This window comes from Ambystoma mexicanum, chromosome 3q (genome assembly GCF_040938575.1).
Source record: "Ambystoma mexicanum isolate Mex_15411 chromosome 3q, UKY_AmexF1_1, whole genome shotgun sequence".
NCBI classification, from domain to species: Eukaryota; Metazoa; Chordata; class Amphibia; order Caudata; family Ambystomatidae; genus Ambystoma; species Ambystoma mexicanum.
The window spans coordinates 1,079,979,548-1,080,004,173 of NC_090926.1; the positions used below are offsets into that span (position 1 = coordinate 1,079,979,548).

Here is a 24,626-nt window from a genome sequence, read left to right on the forward strand (position 1 = left end):
GTTTTCATGGCCTAGGGAAGCCCCCCCCCCTAACAAGCATGCCCACACAGAATTCACCACAAGCCCAATACCCTTTACTGCTAAGGCACGCTCAACTTCTCCCCAAAAGCCTTCAATAACCGGGCATGACCAGAACATATGTCTCCTCATCACACTTGGGGCAAGCCTGCCGTCCCACATTCTTAAACTTGGCCATCTTTTGGGGTGTCAGGTACGCTCTATGAGTAATGTACAATTACATCTGTTAGCCTAGCATTTCTTGACGCTTTCTTGTGATACCCCTATGTCTATGTCTATGTCTATGTCTATGTGTTTATAACGCGCCGACAGCCCGCAGGCATCAGGGCGCGGAGAACATCTGAGAAAGAAGTCTTGTCGAACGCCGGAAGGGTCGAGATACCAGTGAGAGGTTCTGAAATCACTGGGGGTTATTGGAAGAGGTATGTTTTTAGAAGTTTCCTGAAATTGCCGTAATTTCCTTCTACTCTAAGATTCCCTGGGAGGTTGTTCCAAAATTTGGCTGCCATAAATGGGAAGGCTCGGCCCCCCCCTGCTGCTCGTTTCACCCTGGGGATGGCCAAGAGGCCTGTGTCGGCTGATCTCAGGTTTCTTTTAGGTGTGTAAGGTGCGAATTTCTTTTTTAGGTATCCTGGCGCCGTGCCAAATAGGCATCTATGCACGATCATCATGGCCTTAAAGTGGACTCTTTCTTCGATTCTGAGCCAGTGAAGATCTTTCCTTGCCTCCGAAATATGGTTTCCAAATTTGATTTCCTTAACAATACGGACTGCCTCATTTTGGATGACCTGACAACGATGCAACTCTTTCTTGGTGGCCCCCACTAATAGTGCATTTCCATAGTCAAGACGGGATAGAATGACCGCTCTTGCGATGTTAGCCGCATTTGCTTCACTTAAGTAGGGTCTGATGGCTCTCAGCAGGCGCAAGTAATAAGAATTATTTTTGTGTAGATAGTTGACTTGCGATTCGGCCCCTACTGAGGCTTCTACCACCATCCCAAGTGTTTTAACTTGGGGTAGTACTGGAATTTTGGCATCTTTTATGCTAAAAGCCTCGTATTGATCGCCTAGTTTGATTCTGGCATGCTGAGCTCCAAAAATCATGAGCTCAGTCTTGCTGTTGTTGAGGCACATCCAATGCTTCTGCATCCAGATATCAATGGTTTTATATACCTCTTCTACTTTTGCACTGTCTAGTGTGTAGTCTCCCGTCATTTCAAAGACCAGCTGCGTATCATCGGCGTAGTTGGTGAAGAACACACCAATGTTTTCCAATAACTCACACAAACTGCGCATGTAAATATTAAAAAGCAGAGGGGACAGACTGGCTCCCTGCGGTACTCCAAATAGGATGAGAGCTGCTTCTGAGAAAGTGTCTCCCCAGTGAATGCGTGCTCTCCTATCACTTAAGAAGGAAGCTATCCAGGCCAATGCTGTTGGAGAGCAGCCGATGGTTTTGTCTAGGGCCTTTTGTAGTAGTTGATGGTCCACTAGGTCGAATGCAGCACTAAGATCTAGTAGCATGAGCATCCCAGACTTGCCCCGTTCTATCAGCTCTAGCATGTGGGTTTGTAGGTCAAGCATAGCTGATTCTGTGCTGTGGGCTGTTCTAAAGCCCGATTGCTGTATGTGTAGCAACCCCTGTGCTTCAACATGTTGTTGTAGCTGATTAGTGGCAATTTTGTCTAGAATCTTCAAAACAAAATTGGAGTTTGTTATTGGCCGTAAATTTCTAGGGTCCTTCGGATCTAGGCCCGGTTTTTTGACCAGCGGGGTTATTGTAACTTTTTTAATGCTGAACTCGTTCCCACATCCCGTCCTGCATCGAGATACCCACTTCTTCCTCCCAGTCCAGTCTTAGTAGCACTAACTCCTTTCCCACTCTAGACATCACCAACTCATATATCCTAGATACCTTGTGTCCCCCTTCGGCTATATCATGGATTGTATCTATAGTAATATCTGGTTCTTCCGCGAGTACCAGTTCAGACCACGTTCCCTTAAAGTCCCTCACCAGTCTATGGTACGTAATATACTGGCCGGTGTGCAACCCTGTTTCTACCCCCAACTCCTCAAAATCTGTTATGGTCCCCCCCCCCTGCCAGATATCTCCCACTGCCACTATCCCAATCGACTCCCACTGGTTTCTAATTGTCGCAGCCTCCTTGCCACGTAACTATACCTTTGCCTCTGCACCAGCATCGTGTAATCCGGATATGCCGTGATGTTGGTGGATGCTCTCTCAATTGTTCCGCTCTTACGAAAATACTCCAGGATCGTCTCCCTGTCTTTGTAGTTCAGGATCCTTGTGATTATCGGCCTCGGCGGGGCCCCAGGTCGTGGTTTCCTCACCAAGGCCCGATGTGCACGCTCAACAGTAAACCCCTGTGAGAGTTTTTTTCTGCTCCTATCTCCTGGAGGATCATGTTCTCCACATAGTCCGTGTGGTCATGGCCCTCTTCCCCCTCGGGCAGGCCGACCACTCGTATGTTGTTCCTTCTCGCCCTTCCCTCCGCTTCTTCCACTCGATTTTCAAGGTTGGCGACCTGCTGTTTTAGCACGTGGACCTCCTTGGCATTGTTCGTGCTGACATCCGTGTTAACCTTCACTGCGCTTTCCAGGCCACTTGTTCTCTCCGCCAGCGCTCGGACATCTTGTCGCAGCAGGGTAACTTCGATTCCCACAGCGTCAATTTTGTTCTCCAGGGCTGTCCGTAGGTCCGCCATTGCTGTGCCCCATTTGGTGCTCAATTCCGTTATGGCCGCTAGGACCTGGCGGTTATCTCCCTCTTAGGCGCCATCTGCGGAGGCCACACCCGTGCTTTGCGCTGCTGTCGTAGGGGTGGTCCGCTGCGTTTTCGCAAAGACCTCCATTGTGGATTGTTTAGATTTGGCTCTGTCCTTTCACAGACATCTCGCAATTCCCCTTCGTATCTAGTTCCCACAATGCAGTGACGTTGTGTCGTTCTCAGGTCTTCTGGGCGCTAGGGCGCTAGCTATGGCGGGTTGCGTCATGTTGCGGCGCGTGACAATATGTTTCAAATGGACTGTCTTCTCCCACGTTTTCCTACTGCGCACAATTATCCATGCGCCATCAGCGTGTTTCAAGGGATCACACAGAACACAACATTACTTCTCACCCTCCTTGCATTGGCCTGCCAGGTCACGTGTAGGTTTTCACAAAGTTGGGGTATGTCCTTGTCATAATGTGTCACACACTCACATGCCTCAGCCACCAGTTAATATCCATTACTCTGTTTTCCTCATCAGGAGGTACTGCGACGCTCCACTTCGCAGGTTGCCTCCAATCTCCTTACAGCCAGCAGGATCTATCATATGGAACTCTAATATGCTACTTTTTCGGTGCAGGACCAGGTCGTAATGTCTGGATGTAATGTGGCAGGGGTCCTACCAGCGCTCCCTGCAGCATACATCACTATGCTCTGTCCCTGTGCGTCCACCAACCCGCTATTTGTTGGCCCTTATGAGTGGAGTACGTTTCGTTTCAAAGGGTGATCTACCAGGGATCTCGCTCCAGTGCGCACAGCACGTAGCGCCCGTTTCAGGGATTCAGCTGCATGTGGCAGCGGCAGTCCACTGTTGTACTGGCTCACCCACTGCTGTCCACCTCGGGGCCCCACGCATAGCAGGCGCAGCCCCTTTGTTCAGGATTCCGGGATCAGGCACGCGCACCCGATGTGCCTCTCCGGTGCAGTGCTGTCCAAGGCTGCGCCGGCAGAGGAGACACTCTGTCAGCAGCCGGGAGCAGCTGCAAATGTCTTCGTTTATTTATAGCCGCCGCGTGATACTGTAGCCATCTAATGTAGCTGGCTATTCCATTACGGAGCTGCACCCTGCGGGATCCCTTTGTTCTGTGGAGTCGCCGCCATTTTGATGTTGCGTTCGCGACTGCTCTCAAGGATATAATGTATCCGTTTGGCTGCTCCTCGGTCTCGCGTGTGCCGCTCGCACGCCCATGCTCTGCCAGACACCTTCCGACGCGTTTAGATGTGTTCTGCAGCTCGAATCAAGTAAAATAAAATGTGTTTTTGGACGGATCTGGACGCCGGATCACAGAGCACACAAGGCTCGCAGCCTATTCCATGGCTGCCCAAGCCACGCCTCACCTTGCAGATGGTTAATGCTCGTGCACCAATTACCGGCTCCTATCACTCACTTTCCGTTGAGCATTTCCAACATGGCAACTGTTGTACAATCTTTTAGAGGCCCTTGGTTAACCCCAAAGATCCTGCCAACTATTGCCCCGATTCTCCTCTCCTACAATTCTAAATTCTTTAACTGTCCTGTCTTCAATAGAATCTCCTCCTACCTGGACGCTAACCACTTTCTCGGCCACCTCTAATCTGGATTTCCCAGCAGTCATTTTACCAAGTCTACCCTTAACCATGTCTCGAACTTTCAGACTTTTGTACTAGGCCTCTCGTCCACCTTTTACATGGTGTACCATTCCCCTCTTCTTTAACATGTAACATCTCTCCTTTCTTCTTTAACATGTAACATCTTCATCCAGAATTAAGGACACAGGTCTTTCATCAGTTGGCTCGTACCTTTCCCATCAGTCCTTCTCTATTTTTTTTTAAACATGACCTCCTCTGATCCGACCTCCTCTGATCAACCCCCCAGGCCTTTGGCATCCCCCAAGGCTAATTTCTTAGCCCACTACTATTCACCCTTTGCACATCAATTATTTAAGTGATCTCCACTTTTCTGTTCTCCTACCAGCTCCCTGTGGACAAAACACGCATTTCTCTCTCCTTTCCTACTTCTTACTCCTGACCTGCCTGTCTTCTTATGTGCCTATGTCGTTAATCTACCTTTCGAATGGATTGTGTTCTCCCACATATTCCTCATCTTTGATATGTTATCCAGCTTCAGAAATCTTTTTTCGGCAGAAGGCGCTGGGCGTCGATGGCATCGACTCAATGTCTCTCGAAGGCCTCCGTCTCAAAAGGATGATGTCATCGAAGGTGTATATAGCATGCAGAGCGCCCGTTGACTACAATTCTGTTTTTCTGCGACATCATTAGCTTCGAAGAAATACGGCGCGCATCTTCATCACTTTCATGATGAACTTTGTTATTATCGAGAGAGAATCAAGATGTCTTCTTTGTCGACACCGACAACCCTGAAGACGGAGTTCAAAAAGTATTGCGATTGTGGGTCGAAAATGTCTTTTACTGATTCCCCCCCATTGTATCAGTTTGTGGTGCCTCGGATCGGACAATAACACCTGGGACTGCTCCAAGTGCTAGTCCATGACTGGAAAAGCCTTGAAGGTACGAAAGGGGAAGTTGAAGGTAGGCCGAATCCCTAAATCTCCTACCCTGACCAAGAAACCTTCGACCGACAAGTCGAGAGGCGACTCTCTTTGGAGGAAGAAGGCCAAACGGTCGAGATCGAGGAGTGACTCCCACCACTCTACTTCGTCCTCGAAGAAATCCAAGAGAAGGCACCATAGGTCGCCTTTGTCGACTTCTACAACAGACGCTTCCCATGAGATGGTTTCTTGCCCAACAAAAAAAATCTACTCTGGCTGAGTAGGAGGCCTTCAGAGCAGAGATGCTCAAAATATTTGAAGAACAGAAGCCTCCAAACCATGCTCTTACCGCGCCTTCGAAAGTAGCCGGGAAGGAAGGGCTCAACCTAAATCCTGCACCCCCTCGAGCACAGGACAAAGGTCTGATCCGCATTGAGAGTCGTCGAGGCCACATTTCGATGAAGTCTCGTCACAGGGGCAGTCGAGCAAGAAACCTAAGTCGAGGTTGTCAACGCCATCGGCGCCTTCAACGCCAGCCAAACCGTCGACACCGAAGGCATCGACAATAGCTGTGCCATCATTGCCAGCTGCGCCATCGACGCCGAGTGCCCCAGTAAAACCTATGGCGCCTATGAAGAAAGTTTTGAACCCATTATTTACAAAAACTCAATTTCTGAGAAAACCGATGTGCCACTAGAGATGTGCCACTACAGAGAACAGACTATTTTAAGTCTATTCCATATATGAAGAAAATGAGCAGTCTGATGAAGAGGCTCCATTTGGCCTCCAATTTGGTACGCCTAATGTACCTGAGAGTTTTACTACAGAGGAGTCAAGGTTAAGAGACCTCGATAACATACAGACTGCGAGTGGGGGGGGGGGGATACCTCAGCTGAGTTGCAGTTTGGGAGACCAGAGGCTGCTACAGACAACTCATGTCTAAGGTGGTGGATTACATGGGGTGGAGTAGGCCTCCATTGCCGTTCGAACAAGATGATCTAACGGACATCTTAGATAAAGGTCCTCGGTCAGATCCCATATTACCATTTCATATTGCCTTGCAGAAAAGGGTGGCAACAATTTGGGAGGCGCCAGAGACCAATCTGGCTGTTAATAAAAACTTGACCAAGAAGTACCGCCCTTCCAGTAGTGATCGCGACTACCTGTCGAAACACCCCACTCCAGTGGTGCAGGCAGCTACTGCAACATCTAAGCAAGCGGTTTACCCTACCATCCCTTCAGATAGGGACAACAAACGGGTAGATGGAGAGGCAAGGAAGGTATTTTCTGCAGGGAGTATGGCACTCAAATCTGCCAACTCCACATGTGCCCTTGCAAAGTTTACGTTCACTCTATGGGACTGCATTTCCATGGCGGCAGAGCACATTCCCGAAGGGGATGAAAGAGCCTGGTTCTTCGCCATAGTTCGAGACGGCAAAGAAGCCATGTGTGAGTCTCTTCAGTCAGGTTTGGATTCATCTGATGGCATCAGCAGAGCCATGTCTACCAGCACCGTTATGCGCAGGTTTGCGTGGTTGCGGAAGTTGGGTTTTGCACCGGATGTGCAATCCTTCTCAACATGCCTTTTGGCAGGTCTCACCTTTTTGGCAACAAGGTTGACGAGTCTTGAGAAGTTGCAGACCTCGAAAGCGGCAACCAAATCTTTTGGCGCCGCTATTAGGCAAGTTCTGCCTTTTCGACCTAGTGGACAACCTTGGAGGGGTAGATCTTTTCGCTACTACTCCTCAGTTGGAAGGGCGAGAGGAATGGCCAGTCAAAGGGGCCAAAGAAGATTTCCTAGTGGTGGAGGAGGAAGGGCTGCAAAGCCATCTCAAGCAGCGATTTCCTTACCATCTGCTGCTGCATCAGCCGCCTCAAAACCTCTGAGGTCTAGAGTCACAGTACACCAGTGGGGGGCAGACTGTCTCAGCATCTAGAAGAGTGGTGAGACATTACTTCAGATTCTTGAGCCTTGGAAGACATAGTCCATGGTTACTGCCTTCCTTTTATATGGAGACCTCAGAACAATCCACCGGGGAGCCACTCTTTAAAGATTCCAGGTACGCTCCTTGTGCTGAAGATTTTAACCCTGTTAGAGAAAGGAGCTATAGAACCGTTGCCTGTAACAGAGAAGAACAAGGGATGGTATTCCCCTTATTTCCTAATACCCAAGTAGGACAGAGGACTAAAAGCCATCTTGGACTTGAGATAATTGGTCAAATTCAAGATGGTCACACTGTCTCAGATCCTCCCAACTCCAGGATTGGTTGGTGTCATTGAACCTTCAGGATGCTTACTTTCATGTACCATTCCATCTCAAGCACACAAACTACCTGAGGTTCGCAGTTGGCAGTTCTCAGTATCATTTTCGAGTTCTGCCATTTGGGCTGACCTCCGTCCCACGCGTTTTAACCAAACTGATGGTGGTGGTGGCGGCAGCGAGTCTCAGGAGAGGGGGATCCATGTCTACTCCTACCTGGATGATTGGCTGATCAGGGCACATTCTCCCAAACAAGTCCTGGATCATCTCAGCATCACCTGCCACTTTCTTCACAGACTGGGCTTCTCCCTCAATTACAAGATGTCCCATATGATACCTTCTCAGAAACTCCAATTCATTGGAGCTGTTCTGGATAGATCCTTGGGAAAGAGCTCGCCCACTGAGGTGAGGGCTCAAGACATTCTTCATATGATCACCAAATTTCAATATGTCCATTGTCTCCCAGTTGTTCAGCCTCGTGGCTTTCTGTATTTTTCTGGTGCCAGAGGTCTGCCTGAGAACGAGATCCCTTAAGTGGGCTCTAAAACCTCAATGGTCCCAGTTATTAGGAATGATGTCAGACCTGCGTCAGGCTCCAATCAGGGTCGCTCAGGATCTTCTGTGGTGGGCCTGCGAGGACAACGTTCTGAAGGAAGAAAAATTTTGGCAACCATGGCCAGAGAACTGTAGTAACGGACGCCTCACTCACTGGGTGCGGAGCCCACACCAGCGATCTGACAGTCAGCGGTCGTTGGTCTCCATTGGAGTCCAAACTACACAACACAGTGGCCATGTACTAGCTAAACAAGAGAGGAGGTGTAGAGTCACTACCACGGTGCAGAGAGGCAATGCAGCTCTGGTACTGGGCAATTCAAGAGAGAATCTCCCTGTCAGTAGTTCACCTAGGCGAAGAGGAGAACATGGCGGCAGACGCTATGAGCCAGCAGAGCACAGTCTCCTACGAGTGGGAACTAGCTCAGGAAGTCCTTTAAGAGATCTTCACCCTTTGGGGAACCCCTCGAGTGGATCTGTTTGCATCCAGTGTCAATCGGAAGTGTGGACTGTACTGCTCCAGGGCATTTCCTCCAAGAGGAGCTCTAGCAGACAAGTGTGTGATGGACTGGACATTACCACTCCTGTACGCCTTTCCTCCAGTCCCCGTCATTCCTCAAATGGTTCAGGAGGTTTAGAAAGTTTGGCCAACACATTATACTGATTGCCCCGGATTGGGCCAGGAGGACGTGGTACCCGGAGCTTCTGGACATGTCCATCTGCTCTCCAATGTGTCTTCCACAAAGAGAGGACCATCTCTCGCGAGAGGAGGGTTGGGTTCTCCATCCAGAGGTCAAGATACTCAACCTTCACGCTTGGTTTCTGTAAGGTTGCGATACAAGGATTGGGACCTTCTGGATGACGTAATGGAGATTTCACTTTTGGCTTGAAGTCCAGCAACAAAGTCTTTGTACCGTTGCCATTGTAATACATTCTGCAACTGGTGCAGAGGGAAGAATGTAGATCCTTGTATGTGTAAAACACCAGTTGTTTTATCCTTTCTGCTATCTTTAGCCAATCCGGCACTGTTCATCTTTAAGCACTCGTCAGAGGAATGTTCCTACTTCAAAATTCCACTGATGACACAATTTCTAAAGGGGCTCACCCATGTGTTCCCCTCCATCTCTTTTCCATTTCCAGTTTGGGACCTTAATCTAGTTCTAAAATTCCTAATATGTGCATCTTTTGAACCTTTACACTCATGTCCTTTTTAAGGTTATCATTTTAAACCATTCTATTGGTAGCTCTAACAGCCTGTAGAGTGAACGAGTTGCAGGAACTTTCGTCCAAGCCACCCTTTACTATCTTCCACAAGGATAGGGTTGTTCTAAGGGTCAAACCTTCATTTTTACCCAAAATCATTTCTGATTTCCACATAGGACAACAAAATGGTTCTGCCTTGTTTCTATTCCCCCTGACCCCCATCCTAGCAAGGAGGAGGTGAGACTACATGGGCTGGACCCTCGTAGAGCTTTAAGCTTTTATATATCTAGACTGGCAAAGCTCTGTATTGATCAGTTTTTCATTGGCTATATGGGCCGAAAACTGAGTCAGGCTGTTTCTAAGCAGACCTTATCCAGATGGATCATTCTTGCCATTTCAGAATGTTACAGGTTGGCAGGGAAGGAGCCTCTGGAATATTTAAGGGCCCCAGCGGCATGGCTACCTCTACAGCCCTGCAAAGGGGTGTACCTATAAAAAAATATTTGTAAAGCGGCGACGTGGTCTACTATCCACACGTTCACAAAGCATTACTCCCTGGAATCTTCCCTCGGTCCGGATGGTAGCTTTGGTAAAACAGTCCTGCACTGGTTCATAAACAGTTAAAATCAAATTCTCGCCTCCAAATAAAATACTGCTTTGGGAGTCTATCAAAGATGAGGAATACGTGGGAGGACACAATCCATTCGAAGAACAAGTTACTTACCACTGGTAATGTTCTTTCGACTGGATGTTCCTCCCACGTATTCCTCATCGCCCTCCCAACCTACCCCACAGTAGAATTTCCCATGCTATTACAGCTTTTGTTGGTATGGTCATTCCCTTGCTTTTGCTGGTATTTCTGCTGTAAGGGGGGGGGGAGAAGAACTGAAGCCAACAGGTGCATGCTATATATGCCTTCTATGACATCATCCTCAAGACGGAGGCCTTCGAGGGACATCGAGTCGATGCACAGCGCCCTCTGCTGAATTTATGTGCTGCAGCTCGATAACATATATCAAAGATGAGGAATACGTGGGAGTAACATCCAGTCGAAAGAACGTTACCATGGGTAACTGCCATCCTCCCCTGCTTAACGTCGGGAAAATCCTCACTTCTCACTTGCAACTCCACAAAAACATTCATAATGACCTTATTACTCACTCACCTTGAACTCTGTGCCAGGCTTCCTCCTCAACTCTTCCTCGACGCGTGACAGTTCTCAGTTTCACCACTCTTACCTTTTCTTCTTCCATCTCCGAACACTTCTTCCATGTTGACTGATTTACATGAAAAACGGGTCCCTTTTTGTAAATTCATGCTGCTCATTTTCAAATAGCTGCATGGCCTTGCGGCCCCCTACCTCGCAAGCTATGTCTTCTGCTAAATGTCTCTGCTCTGCTACACTCCAACTCCAGATCTGTCTCCTAACCACTGTGGCACTGTCTCACTTCCACTCTTCCCCTTCTGGCCTAGCATCGCTGGAGTTCCATTCTGACCGATGTGCTTCACCGCATAAATCATCAGACCACCCTCTATCTACCTCCACATTACTTCTGCTCCCTGACCAACCAGAGCCCGACTTCATATTGCAGTGTAACCTATATATTTTCTTACAGGTGACCTCAAAAATTCACAGATGAGGACAATAGATTTACAATGCTTTATTAATATTATAAACAACAAATGGGTTGAGAAGGATGGGACAATTGAAACAAAGGGGTCCTTATGGCCCTCTTAACCTGCGCCTAGCCTCCCACCACCTGTTCCCAGGTGTTCCTAATCACCAGATTATCTCTGATGTATTGTAACCCCCTATTGTCAGTATTCTCTATTCTGGAAGGCTCTCTTTTCCCTCTCTCCACCTCCATTTATCCACTTCTATATCCATCTCCACTTTCCTTCCCCCACCTTTCTGTCTCTAGCTCCACTCCAACACTTTCAACATGCATTCGTACTTTCTCTAAATCTTTACTCCTCTCTCTCCTTCTCTTCTCCCTCTCTAATCTCAATCCTCATCTATGTCTCTGTTTCCGGATCGTACTACACGCTCTGCCTCTTACCCAACTACCTCCCTCTTCACTCCCCCACACCACTCCTGCCTTGCACTCATACCACACACTCCCTTTATGAAGTGTGCATAGGATTGAATGCCAAAAGGGTCGAATCAAAAGGACCTAAAACCAAAGGGTTGAATTTTTGTTTCCCCGCCCAAACCCTCTTTTTTGTGAAATGGAAACCCCCCAAAAAATGTTTTTTTTATATATATATATATATATATATATATATATATATATATATAAAAAGAAAATTCGACCCTTTGGTTTTAGGTCAAATTGAGTCGACCCTTTGGCATTCGATCCTTTTGTATTGGGTACTTTAACTGGACACGTCCCTTTTATTACTTGCACTCCCTCTTACCGGCTCTCTAAATCACCCCACATGTCTCACCTTTCTCTCTTTCTCTCACACCCCTTCACCATTTTGCGCTTGGCAGGTACCACTCTCTCACAATACCTTACCTGCGCTCTCTCAGAGCAATACTCGACCTCTGCCAGGCCCACCACTGCTCAACCTGATCTCAGCCACACACGTTCTAATCTCCCATGTGCTGGTTGAGGTTTTATATACCAGCCTACCCCTTTCCAACAATCCTCCCGGCCCACGTTGGTCTCCCTGGTCACACGCCTCCACTGGCCATGCTCTGGCTGCCACTAGAAGGCGTTTAGCCCCACCCCCCTTTTTAGTCACTTGTGGGGTGGCAGCCATGTGCTCTGGCTACTATTTTTCCTTGGGGTTTGGTTCAGATGCTGGTAGGTTTTGTTCGCAGTTGGGTTTGGGGAGGATTTTTGTGTCTATCCTGCTCCCCTACAGTCCCTTCATACTCTTATTTTGTTTGCATTTTTCTTCACCATTCCCATGGGGTCTGTCCAAGATTGGTGTGTTGGGTGTTGGGACAAATCCCAGTCCATTCCATACCTGGTCTTGATTACATTTCTTTAGTGCCACTCTGGGGTTTCTTGGTTTTGCTTGGGTGCATTCAGAGAGTTGCGTTTCTGAAAAAAACAAAAGAGAACTCTGGACAGAAGAGGGAGTGATCAGCGTTGTGGAAGAGACTGTGGTACCAGCAGTCATATACAATACACAGTCTGGGGGAGAAGGAACTACTTTGTAGTGTTGCTGAGTGAAAAACCACTTACTCTCAATAAATGCATACAACCACCCCTGCGGCCATTCTCCGAAACTCTCTAGCCCTTTCCCCAATTACAATACCCCCAATCTGTTCTCCACATCTCCTATTGCATCCTAGATTTTCATCCAACTCCAAAAAAGGTGTCCTGGCCGGCATACACACAGCACCCTCCTCTATCGCTCCCTACTAAACCCTCTTTTCCTGTGCCTTCACACTACTATTATTCTTTGGATCTAGAACAGCCAATCTGTCTTAGAAAATCACTCCATCGCTGACCACTTAATCTCTCTCAATCACCAAGCGTGGTAGAGGCTTTCATAGAAACCTGATGATGGTCATTACCCCTTGCAATTGCAGACTGAAGGTTAACCTTTCGATCCTTATCTTCTTCCCGACTCCATTTTCACTGGAGCCCCGTAGTCCTCATGGGGAACTTAGATTGCCCCAAAATGTCTCCCACTCACTAACTCCGCTATTGGAACACTCCCTCACCTTACTCTATAACATACCCATTCTCATAGCAACTCTTGACCCTTTCCTCCTATTCCCCTCAAGTAAAGCATCTACTCTCCCTATCAACCCTTCCCTACATTACCGCTCCCTCCTAGACTTCAGTATTACTGTTCTTTACCCATACCCAGCTCTCCAATATTCCAAAAACAAAAGTAAACCTGACCCGCTAGCCACCAACAGGCAAATGTTTCCCATCCTCATTTTCTGTCAGCTATCACTATCATCTACTCTTCAAAATCTCTCCATAAGCCACACCCCTTAAGTCTGGAGGGAGCACCCTCAACATCCAAACAATTCACTACTCCCTCGTCCCCATTTCATCACCCCTGTCTCCCACACCACTGTAAATAAGTCCATTCTCCTTGTACATAATCCATTTTCACCTGGATTGTTTTCTGCTTTGTCCCATCCCTGGTTTATAATCATGTACTACTCACTATCCCGCAGCCACCTGCTCATCACTTTTCCTATTATTGTGAGGCACCTGCTGCAGGATTGCCACGATGAATGTTATTGTACAAAATGTTTCTGGTCAAAACCCCGGTTCTTTAAGTAAAGACAATAGAAATTGCACGCTGATGAATGTGAGTGCAGGATTGACCCTTTAAGGCATTTTTCCACATTCCATCCGAACTCCACAATAGCTGGCAAAAGGTGTATATTCTTCAATAGTTGTAAAATGTTGAACTCCTGGCATAGTCTTGTGCCTTAGCGAAAAATGTACTTGTTACATGGATTATTAAGCATGCTTGCATTGTATGTTTACATTATTACTGTTCTTGTAGTTATCTGCTTGATGGAAATATGCTTTGAAAAAAGCTACTGATTGAAATCTTCATATGAAAATATAAATCATGGATATATTGTTTATTTAACAGGTGACCAAACTGCAGAGTCTGATGCATCATTCAGGGAAACCAGAAGGGCAAATCTATTTCTGAAAGATGTCAAGAACTCTAGCGAAAGGCAACAAGGGGATGCTCCCAACCGAGGTCAGGAGCAATTGAAGGGGATTCTGTTTCTTTTGTACTTTGGATTTTGCACTGAACTTAGCATTTGCTGTGTGCAGCATTGTGAGTGTGGGGCCAGAGGAATGTTACGTTTGCATACAATTGAAAAAGCATGCCTAAAGTAGCCAGAGATGGCGATTTAGATTTGCAGCACACTTTTCTGTATACACTGCTACTGCCATAGCCTAGTCCTTTGTGACTAAATGGGCAACCTTTGAGGAAAGGCTTCCACCCTGGGTCAATCAGTGTGTGAGAAATTGTGAAAGGGGCAGAAGACCACGTCCATTATTTAGAAGGATATTTCAGCGATCACTCGACTGTTGATCGTATTCAGTTTGTACCATGTCTGCTGACTTCATCTTATTGTACCTATATGCCATATGGGACAATTGCAGAAAGCACAGAATGGCATGCCGAAATCCTTACTGAATTGCCTCCACTTTGTTTTCTGAATTGACTGGAAAAGATGTGTAGTAAAGCATGACATACTTGGCATTAAGATTGAGTGGTTTTAGTGGTGAAACCCTGCTGAGCTGCCCATTGGCACATCCGGACCACATGATGTTATACAAAAACGGACACCACTTGAACTATGCATATATTAACGTAACACATCCTCTCCTACCCCCAACACCCCCCAAAAATGGGGGTTGGGGGCTATGGGGGGGGAAGGTTAATACGGGACTGCATAGAGGAGGGAAGCGAAGAATAGAGATGCTCCTGGAACGAGGTGTGGATAATAAATGAAATCTTGATCGTGACCGTGATTGAGTTGTGTTTCTGGCCTCTCTCTTTTCCAGATCTTGGTGTCACATTGAACAGTCACCAGCTGTGTTGGCGAAAGTGTGGCATACCCTTCAGAACTTGCCAGGGCTTGTGCAAATGCTTCAGGTTTTACTTGCAGTTACTTGATACAACTTGTACTTTATCCGATTCTTCCTGACCTTATCTAAGACCATTTCCATATACATTCTTACTTCCCTTCCCCTGGACAACCAAGGGGCATTCAATCTGTCAACCGGCTTTGGTATTGCTTAATCTCTGTGCTCGAGTGTGGTGTGAGCCTGTAAGCACAAACTGTCTGTGTGCTTCCTGCCAGTTGAATAAATTCACTTGAACCATTTGTATATTGCTCTTGAGGAATCCGTTCATATGCTCAACAAGCCCATTTGCTGGAGAGTGATGCAAGGCGGTGCAGCTGTGCACTGTGTTGCGGTATATCTGTATTTTGAACAATTGAAATTGAGCCCCATTGTCAATTATTAAATCATTGGGTACTCCTTCCCGATCAGATATAGAGGTAAGAAACTTGATGATGATTTGGACTGTGACCAATCTCATGGCCACGCTCCAGTCCTTAAGTACTATGATGAAACCTTTTCTTGATCCTAGCATGTCAACTCGGCCTTCAATATCCATTGCTACTTTGGACCAAACTTTGCCAGGAAGTACACAACCTGGAGAGGCTGGCACATGCTCTGCCTGGTCTTGTCGGTGAGCACACAGGGACCACAGTCTCTAGCCATTTCACAATGATTGTCTACATCCCTGGCCATCAAACCTTTTTATGTACCATCTCTCGGTCATGCTCATTGGTCCAGATAGGTGGGAGTATTTTACCCCCCTATTGTTGAGTGTGAGAGTAAATTCAATGGCCCTCACTACAACCTTTCTGGTCCAGAAACGGCGGTGCCGTAAAGCTTAACAGTGCTGGTGCTTCTGTGTTCCCCGTTCCCATTTAGTCCTGTGGGACTCAATGGGAATGGGCAACAACATGTTACCGGCGCCTGACTTACCGGCCGCCAGGGTTTTAATACCCCAGTGTTACCAGGAAGTCAGGCGACATCCTTCCAATGCATGCATGCATGCATAAAGTTAAACCTGTTATTGAGAACATTAAAAACAAAACAATTGCATATCAGTTTTCTGACTTCAAACAATTTATCACACTTGTGAAAAACATTATCACACAGAATTACTTGTAGGGCCATGCTAACCAGCTGCATATTCATGATATTGGATACAGGAACACTGTTAAGAACTGATACAGGTACAGTACCAGTTACTAGCTAGTTACATCAGGTACCTACCTCTACCAGCATTACTTTTCTATTTGTCACTCCCACTGTTGCTCTGTCATGTTTTTACTCTCCTTCCTTGCTACTTTGTCTCCCATGTCTCGTACTTTCTGTTGCTCTGGCCCTATTAAGTGTTGCTCTGTGTAAGGAATTCATGGTGGCAACAGTAAAGATAGACGATAGTCATCACAGTTCAAGGGTATTCATTAAATTGTATAAATGGGTGTGAAAAACGTCTAATCTGAGCCTAAATTGAAGATGGGAGCAAGCTATGACCATCAAATAATAATAAAGCTGTCCTAGTGGGGTCTTGTCAAATAAAGAGGGCCTATACTAAAAATAAACTATTGTCAATCCTTACTGCTAAGTTACAAAACTGTGTGGGATAATGTTCATCAGAAAAGAAAGGAGTGATCACAAAATAAAGTCGGGATGGTATGACTGGGGTCTCCCTTCCCACGTTTTTAGCACGGGCCAAGGCAGGATTCCTGAGCACAGGACACTCCTGGGCCTAGCCAGCACGAGGTTACAATTTGGTTACAAAATATCAGGGCCCTCTGTGGCCAAGTCTCTTTCACACAAAGTCTCTTGCCTCAGAAGACCTGATCTGTTACTCTTCGCCTTAGATAATCACAAATAGTCCATGGCGAGAATGAACATGGCCATCTGTGAAAGGTACAGTGAGCTAAAGTGTGTCTGTGGACTCTCGAGTGGGTACCTTCCGAAAGAGCAGATCAATATGCTGTGTTTGTTCTTGCAGAGGGGTGCCTATGGACTGTTTTCTTTTGACTCTTCGCTTTTGGATCTCCCTCTGCCGGGCTCCGATTCTTCGTTTAACAATGTAACATTCAAGAGTCTTAATGTCTTTTTAAATGACCATTCACTGCGAACAACCCTCAGCCGGGTTCACTCTTGTCGACACAATGTTCATGGATTTATTCCTATTCACCTTGATTCGCAGGCATAACTCAGCCGGGTTCACGTTTGCCAAACACACAGTACACTTTGCTTTCTTAAAATGTGGGATTCACTTCCCTTTGCTCTCCTTCTTGTCAACGTGTTGGAGACTTTCGATTAGACAAGGGGTTTGATTCGACCCTTGTATGGCCTCCTCTGACTCCTCATGCCTGCCTCTCCTGTGGCCTTCTGTTACCTGTATTTTCACCAAAGGGGCCAGCCAGATTCCTTTAAATATAGCACCCACTTGGCGCCTGACCACTCTGCAGCTGGTCCTTCAGTGGACTTTCTTTCAATATTAAACACACGCAAGTTCCTTGTTTACAAGTTCATACAATGTTGCTCTGTTAGCAAACCGGACTGGGTTGAGCTCAAGGTTGCTTTCGACTCCCTCCAACTCACCGGCTGTGCTGAACCCGTTGGCTTGCCTTGCCTCTGGAGTTAAGGATGGTACCACGGTAGCAAGTGTGCCTCCCCACCTGGGTTATCAATGCGGGAGGTCCCCGTGCACCGTTAACATTTGTTACACCGCATGCCAGCTGTAAGTCACGGTTTTATGATTCTTTTCACTGAGGCTTTGCAGATCTGGGTTGAAAATGGCAAGGGCATTTCCTTCCTTGATGTCTTCTCAGGTCTCACCGCCTTTCTTCTCCGTTTGAACTCCCGGCTTGGAGTAACTGCTTCCTCATGTGTTTGGCCTTGCTGGTCGTGTGCTTTTGTGCTCTGTCTTTTATCCCTCTGAGGAAGGGAAAGGGCTGTCAGGTGTGCGTAGTTATTATTAATTGCCTGACTCAGCCTGACCTTGGTGTTGGGACATGTCAGTTAAATGGCTTGAGTGTTAGTCTGTTGTCTGTCACAGTATAGGAAAGTGTTTGTGTCGGAAAAGGGGGTAGGGGTAGAGCTTCTACATATCCTATGGGGAACAGGTGTTAATAGGAAGGGGGTACCGCGTCTCAACCTTCGGTGTCGCACTTCCACTCCCCGAAGACCCCTCATCCAGGTGATCCTCCCCCTCTGGTCCACCCCCAAGAACTGGATCCAATAGCGATGGCTGTTTCCTGGCCACCTGGACGACAGATCTCCGGGTACTAGCGGGTGAAACACCTTCAGGTTTCTCACATATGTCAACTGTTGGGGTCTCCCTCTCTCCCTCATATTGCTGTTTCTATCCTCAGTCTTGCTGTCCTGACTCCATTGCTGTAACTTCTCGGTCTCTCCTTTCGCATTTACTCTTACTGTTTCTCCTGTTGATCTTTCTTCCACTGTCTGTTTAGATTATTTGTCTTTATTTCGCCTGTCCCGCTATTTTCCATTCCTATCTCTCCCACCTGCTGTTGATCTGGTTCCTTATTGTCCTGTCTCTGAATGCATTTTACATCAACATATCTAGTCCAACTTGAAAATGGAGGGCACCTTTTTTAAATGTGTGCAAGCTTGCTTTTGGAAGTTAGGCTGGACATTAAGTAATTTGAGTTTTGTCTCAGCCTATGCTGCACTTGCTTCCATGGAGATTAGCTACGATGTATACCGTTCCAAGTATATCCGCCTTTACAAGACTTGTGTGTACTGAAGCATTGCACGTTAAGCAGCCCTGCTGATAAGTGGAATGCTAAGTTGGCCCTGCTACAGTTCAAACCTGTTATCTGCTCTGCATCTAAACACCTATCTCTTCTGCAGAGAGACTTCACTCACTGAACTATCGACAGGATTGCACCGGCAGGTTAAACCTTGTCCTGTTCAGCAGGATTATTAACCCACTAAGCTAATGTTTCCAACATGCTATTGACTCTAAAATGCCTATAGGATGAGCTAGTGGGGCACTGAAACTTATTTAAGTTTCACCTGACAGGACTGACTCGTCCCAAGCCTTGTCTGTTTGAATTGACTATCCTGCACATAAATTGGGAGATTTATAATGAGGCAGGTGCCTTTGAAATGTGGCAGGTATTTGGCAGTGTCACTCACTAGTCAGACACGGGCGAGGGAGATGGCATGAAAAGCACTAGATTTAGAGTCTTCTCACACTGTGTGCATCACACCCGTTCTGGAGAATGGAAAGAAGAGCTCAGACACAGTTCTTGTTCAGTAATTCAGAGAACACATGTTGGTCATGTTGGTACTGTGCCATTAGGGCAGCTCCTTGAGAAACCCAGGTACTGTCACAAAATATAGCAGTCCTGCTAAGAAGTGTGGGTATAAGACCACAACCTATGAATATAAATTTGCCCTGCTGTGAATAGTTGACATTGATAAAAGTATATGGCAGGTCTGCTGAGAAATTACTATACCAGTTGTGCTATAAATATATAGCAGAACTGTTGAGAAGTATTGGTAGTCAATCCCACTAAGAGTATATACAGCATTGCTGATACTGTCCCATTTAAAAACTATTAGCTAGTTTTGCTGGGAAGGGTTGCAACTACTCCATTTTGGGTATACAGGCCAAATAAGTGCTGGTGGATATTCATACTTAAGGACTGTGTGCTCTAAACGTTGGCTGGGGAGGAGATTTAAGGTGAAATCCAGACTACTTTCCCAGCCAATCCTTGCTTTCATGCTGAGAAAAGGCCCTTTCAAACACTTGCACTATTTAAAACTGTACAAAACACAGTGTCGCATGTAACGCCAAAAGCCTTTCCTAATCACAAATGCCAAAGAAACTGCTTGTTCGGAGGCCCTCACAAAAACTCGAACACTGATGTGCTTCTGAAACAAAGAAAAAACCCAGTATGACATGGCCATGTAATTCATTGTTCTACCTGGTGCCTACATCAATTTTGTTTCTTCATCCTCCTTCATATGTTTCTGTACCTCCCTTCTCCTGTTCCCCCTTCCATGTATACTCCTTTTTTTCCAATTCTTTTCCACCTCTTGGTCTTTCATTTCTTCTCATCTTCCCCTTCTGACTTGTCTCTTTCTGAATCACCACCTCCTTTTTTTTTTTTTTTTTAACTTCCCCCTCCTACTATCTAGCCTCATTTCTCCAGCTTCAACATCTGATCTTCCCTTCTACAGCTTCAGATTCTCCTCTCTTCAGCCTTTCTATTTCCAGCTTCTCCCCCGTTCTCAACCGTTACCTCCTCCTTTATCTAGCCTCCTCTCCTGTCTCCTCATTCATCCAACTTGTTCCTGCACCGCCCTATCACTGTCTTCAGACTCGTACAGCCATCTGAGAACTCTGGTGCTGCCTTTTATAGAAGGTATTGCCCTGACTCAAAAATATTCAAGTGCACATAAATGTGGGTTGTGATTTCGGCTTGGTCAATGTTCCCTGCTACTCCAGAGCCTCCACCCCAATTTCCTATGATCTGCAAACTAAGACTTTGTGACGGCTGGCTACTAGTCTGGATTCTCATACAAAATGGCTGCCTTGGAGGGGGTGAATGATCACTGCCTTCCCCCTCACCCTTCTCTCTTACAGGCAGCAAGAATTCCTCTTGCATCTAGTAAGCAAGAGGAATTCTTTCTGCTGAGTCTGACACATACTTGTTATCCCTCGCTCCTTTTCTGTTTCCAGGTTTCTCTGCTACCAAACCAATTTTCCACTTTTAGTGTGGGTTGACATGTCATCTTTACTCTATACCTTTTTGTTATACCATTCCCAATTTCATGTGACCTCACCAGGGGAGTGTGCACCTTTAGCAGATCTGTTCTGAACACAATAGTCCCTTAAGCAGACAGTGTTAAAGGCTCTCTCTTCATGACTATCCCCTTCCATGCAAGCGTGGTGTGGTGAACCAAGGGATCCTCTCTATCACCCTGTAATGCTTATGTGAAATACGAGCTAAAACAATATGGCGCCGGTGCGCAGCCATCTTGGACATTCATCTCCCATCACCATAATGAAAGCCTACCTTTTCGTGGGCTCAGCAGAGTAAACGCATATCCTGGCAGTGAAGGCAAAGCAAGCTCACAGAAATATTGTTGCTGAGTGGACTTACTGTGGAGAATAGTTATTGTATTGTCCGCTGAAGGACAAGACAAAGAGGAAGTGGTAGCGCTCTGCAGGTGCAGTGATGAGGGATCCTGGGAGAATGTGACGAGAGGGAAGCTGGGTTTTTCCACTTGATGCTGTTTTTTTCTGCTCTTTGCCCCCTTCTACTTGTGATCTGCTCTTCGGCCAAGGGCAGTCATAACTGAGAAGGGTGGGGTCCTGCCCCCATAAAGAGAAGAGGCTTTTCCTCTGTGAAGACAGTTAGAATCTGGACCCCTGGGTGATGTAGTTCCACTGAGAGGGAGGACACTACGCGGCAGACCCCATTATTACGTGTGATCTCTTTGCCTACCTGCTCTTGGACTAAGCAGTGTTGTATTGGCCAAAGATGAAGGTGTCTTCTGCTACATTAATAAGTGATTAACTCTTTTTCCTATGTTTGTGTATAACTGAGTATATGTGTATTTTGTGTTCAATGTGTTCATATATAAGGTGTGAATAAAGGGCCCATAACAAGCCATTTACATGTTCTACCTTACCTAATGGTCTAAGTGTGATTCCTTGCCTGTCTGAGACCAATCACTTGTTTTGCCAAGGGCCGGGGAACAGTAAGTCTAAGGCTCTCCCCACATGCCCAGGCACACCCAAAACATGTTGGTGCTGTGAGCATGGTCTTTGTGCTGGTATTGATGCCAAAGGAGTTTGCCAAAAATGTAATTTACAAGTTTTGGGCTCGGAACGGCAAAATCAATTTAAATAAAAGCGGTGTATATGTTTATTGAGTTATTAACTAAAGGGAAGTGAATCATCCATTCGATACAATAAGTTCCTTATTTAGGAAAAAAGGAAGCTCTGCAGGCGGAGACTGTCCGAAGATGACTATCCCAGGGTGGACTAAAAGTCTGCATGATAAAGTTGCACAACTTGGGCATATGGTGCGGGATTTGAGTGAAACCTGGGACAATATAGGAGAGGCGAGTCCGGATGAAGTGATGAAATGTCTGCAACAGATGTCAGTGGAGAAGGGAAACAAGTGTTCGGCAATAGAAGGAAAGGGTTGCATTCTGTTGCATGCTTTTCGAAAGATGCATCAACAGAATGTGGAATTACAGTACAGGCGAATATTGAAAGACTAGTGCAGGAGTTGGCTACTGAAAAACAGATTGCATTGATGCAGCAGCTCCAAATGAAATTGTATCATGAAAAGGCAGACAAATATCAAGCAGTAGCCGAGCGAGCTGCAGTGAGAGTTGCTCACTACAAATATTGGAAAAGACGAGAGAGGGTCAACTCTCATAAGGTAGCGACTGTGATTGCCTCTGCAGGGGTGTTTTGGGACCCAGATCAATGGGACGGAGATGTATTCGATAGTACTAGTACTGAAAGTGGTTCCGAGCCAGAGGTGGTATCCAAGCCAGAACCTGGCCGAAAAGAGGTAACGGTCTAACCCGTAGTACGTAGCAGGAATGGGTCATCAACCTATGAATCCTGGAGGAGGAGTGGTGGATATAACTGCACTCGAGGATTATTCACAACAAGAGAATGGGGAGATCATTAACTGATTGAAACGGAGGGCAGGCGGATCTTTGTTAGTCTGGATGGTTACACTATTAGACAGAGGGGCAGCAGGTCTCCTGGTAGATGCTACAGATTCTGCCAGGTTCCGACCCCTGACACAGGAAGTGCAGATACAAGAGACCCTACGTGCAGGCCCTCCTTATGACGTTGATAGGGATGAGGGGCAATTGTCTCTATTAGCAGCCCAGGAGTGTAACCACAAGTATCTGATTACGTCAGATTTGCCAACTGAGGAGAGAAAATGGTACGCACTGAAAGAGGCCATTCAGAGATGAAGGGAACATGCTATGAAAGCAGCCATTCATGTAGAAACTCACAAACACATGGGGTTGGTAAACTTATCTGGCTCTGCTTGAAATAATCTTATTCGAGCGGCCCCTCCGACATATAAAAACGTTAGGATGAACCGTATTAGTGGGAATGACTGGTAAAGTAACGGATGAGGTGGTGGATGCTATTAGACAATTGGCAGATCTAGGAGCATGGGGAAAAACCAGAGGAACGAATGAGAGAGCGAGTGAGGGAGGGGCGAAGTGAAAGACACACTCCTGGGAAGAGGCTTGTATAGCTGAGACTCTCACGTATCCAGAAAAGAGATGTTTGTGGCTTTACTGAAAGATGGACTACCATGGGAAGATATTGATGGGATTGAAAGGCGTGAAATGTATCAGCTATATAAAAAACTGGGCTTGGATGGGAAAGAACGTTACAAACAAGTGAAACAGCAGGAAGTAAATAAGCCAAAGAAGGAGGAAGATCCTTTTTGGACCACCTCCAGACGGGGGAGACAATGAGTCTCCCAATAGGTCCGCACCTGCCCAGTCAACTTATGCGGACCTAAGAAAGATGGTGAGTGCCATGGTGGAAAGGGAATCCAAATACATGCACTACAAGTACGAATAGGATGAGGGTCAAACTCTGGTAACAGCCCCCGTTAAAGTGGACAGACGGCTTCATGTAAAAGTGAAATTATTTTGGCAATTGGGAAACTCACAAGAGGGTTGAGCCTTAATTGATACTGGGGCGCAGGCCTCATTTACACATGGGAAACCTTCTAGATTTAAGGGAAGACATTTTACAATCATGGGATTACAGGGCAAATACAGCCCTGCAGTCTAATTTAAACAGACCCGTACCAAGTGTTAATGGTTCCCCTTCCCGAATATATTATTGGATTTGATATTTTAGATGTGTTAACCCTTGGATTGGGAGGTAAACTTGATCAGTTTACAGTGAGAGCTTTCACTTGTACACCTGTTATTGTTGGACAATTGAAAATGCCCCCGGTGCAGGTTCTGATAACAACTAAAACAGTGTTCATGAAACCATATTGAATTCCCGGGGGTCAAAAGGAAATTTTGGAAACTATCAAAGAATATGTGGAAGCCGGTGTGTTCGGTCCAATAACCACGGCTTGGAACAATCCGATCTGGCCTGTCAAAAAATCAGATGGCAGCTACAGAATGACAGTTGATTTTCATGAGTTGGAAAACGCACTCCTTTGCTAGTACCAGCGGTACCGGGTGCGGTAACTTTGATAGAAAATGTGCAGAAATTTGAGGGCACTTGGTATGCAGTGCTGGATTTAGCTAATGCCTTCTTCACTGTATGGATTGCTGATGAATGTCTGCGTTTTCTTGGAATGGGAGGTACTATACGTTCAAACGCTTACCAATGGGTTATATGCATAGCCCAACATTCTGTCACTGGCTGGTGGCAGAACACTTCGACAAAATTCCATGCAAACCAGATGTAAAAATTGTGCATTACATTGATGACATTTTGATTCAAGGTAAGGATGAGAATAGTGTGCAAGTACACCTAGATCTTATCATAGAGGGTTTGAGGAATGAAGAATGGGAAATGAATGAGACTAAAATGCAAGGTCCGGCAGAGACAGTAATTTATCTGGGAATACAGTGGCATTATGGACATCATTAAATGGTGCCAAAAGCCAAGCAAAAGATTCTTGCGTTTTTAACTCCCGAGAACTAAAAAACAGGCTCAACAGTTTATTGGACTGTTTGGATTCTGGAGACAACATATCCCACATT

At 46.3% G+C, this 24,626-nt stretch overlaps 1 protein-coding gene across 2 annotated transcripts in view; it reads left to right on the forward strand.

Moving 5' to 3' along the window:
* The window catches only part of LOC138583263 (zinc finger protein 1 homolog), a 371,722-nt gene that overhangs the window by 29,663 nt on the left and 317,433 nt on the right, over positions 1-24,626 (forward strand). For both annotated transcript variants that reach the window (XM_069655344.1, XM_069655345.1), the window contains one exon: positions 13,894-14,007. In XM_069655344.1, coding sequence (XP_069511445.1) covers positions 13,894-14,007 — 114 coding nt within the window. The remainder of the gene's footprint in view (positions 1-13,893; positions 14,008-24,626) is intronic.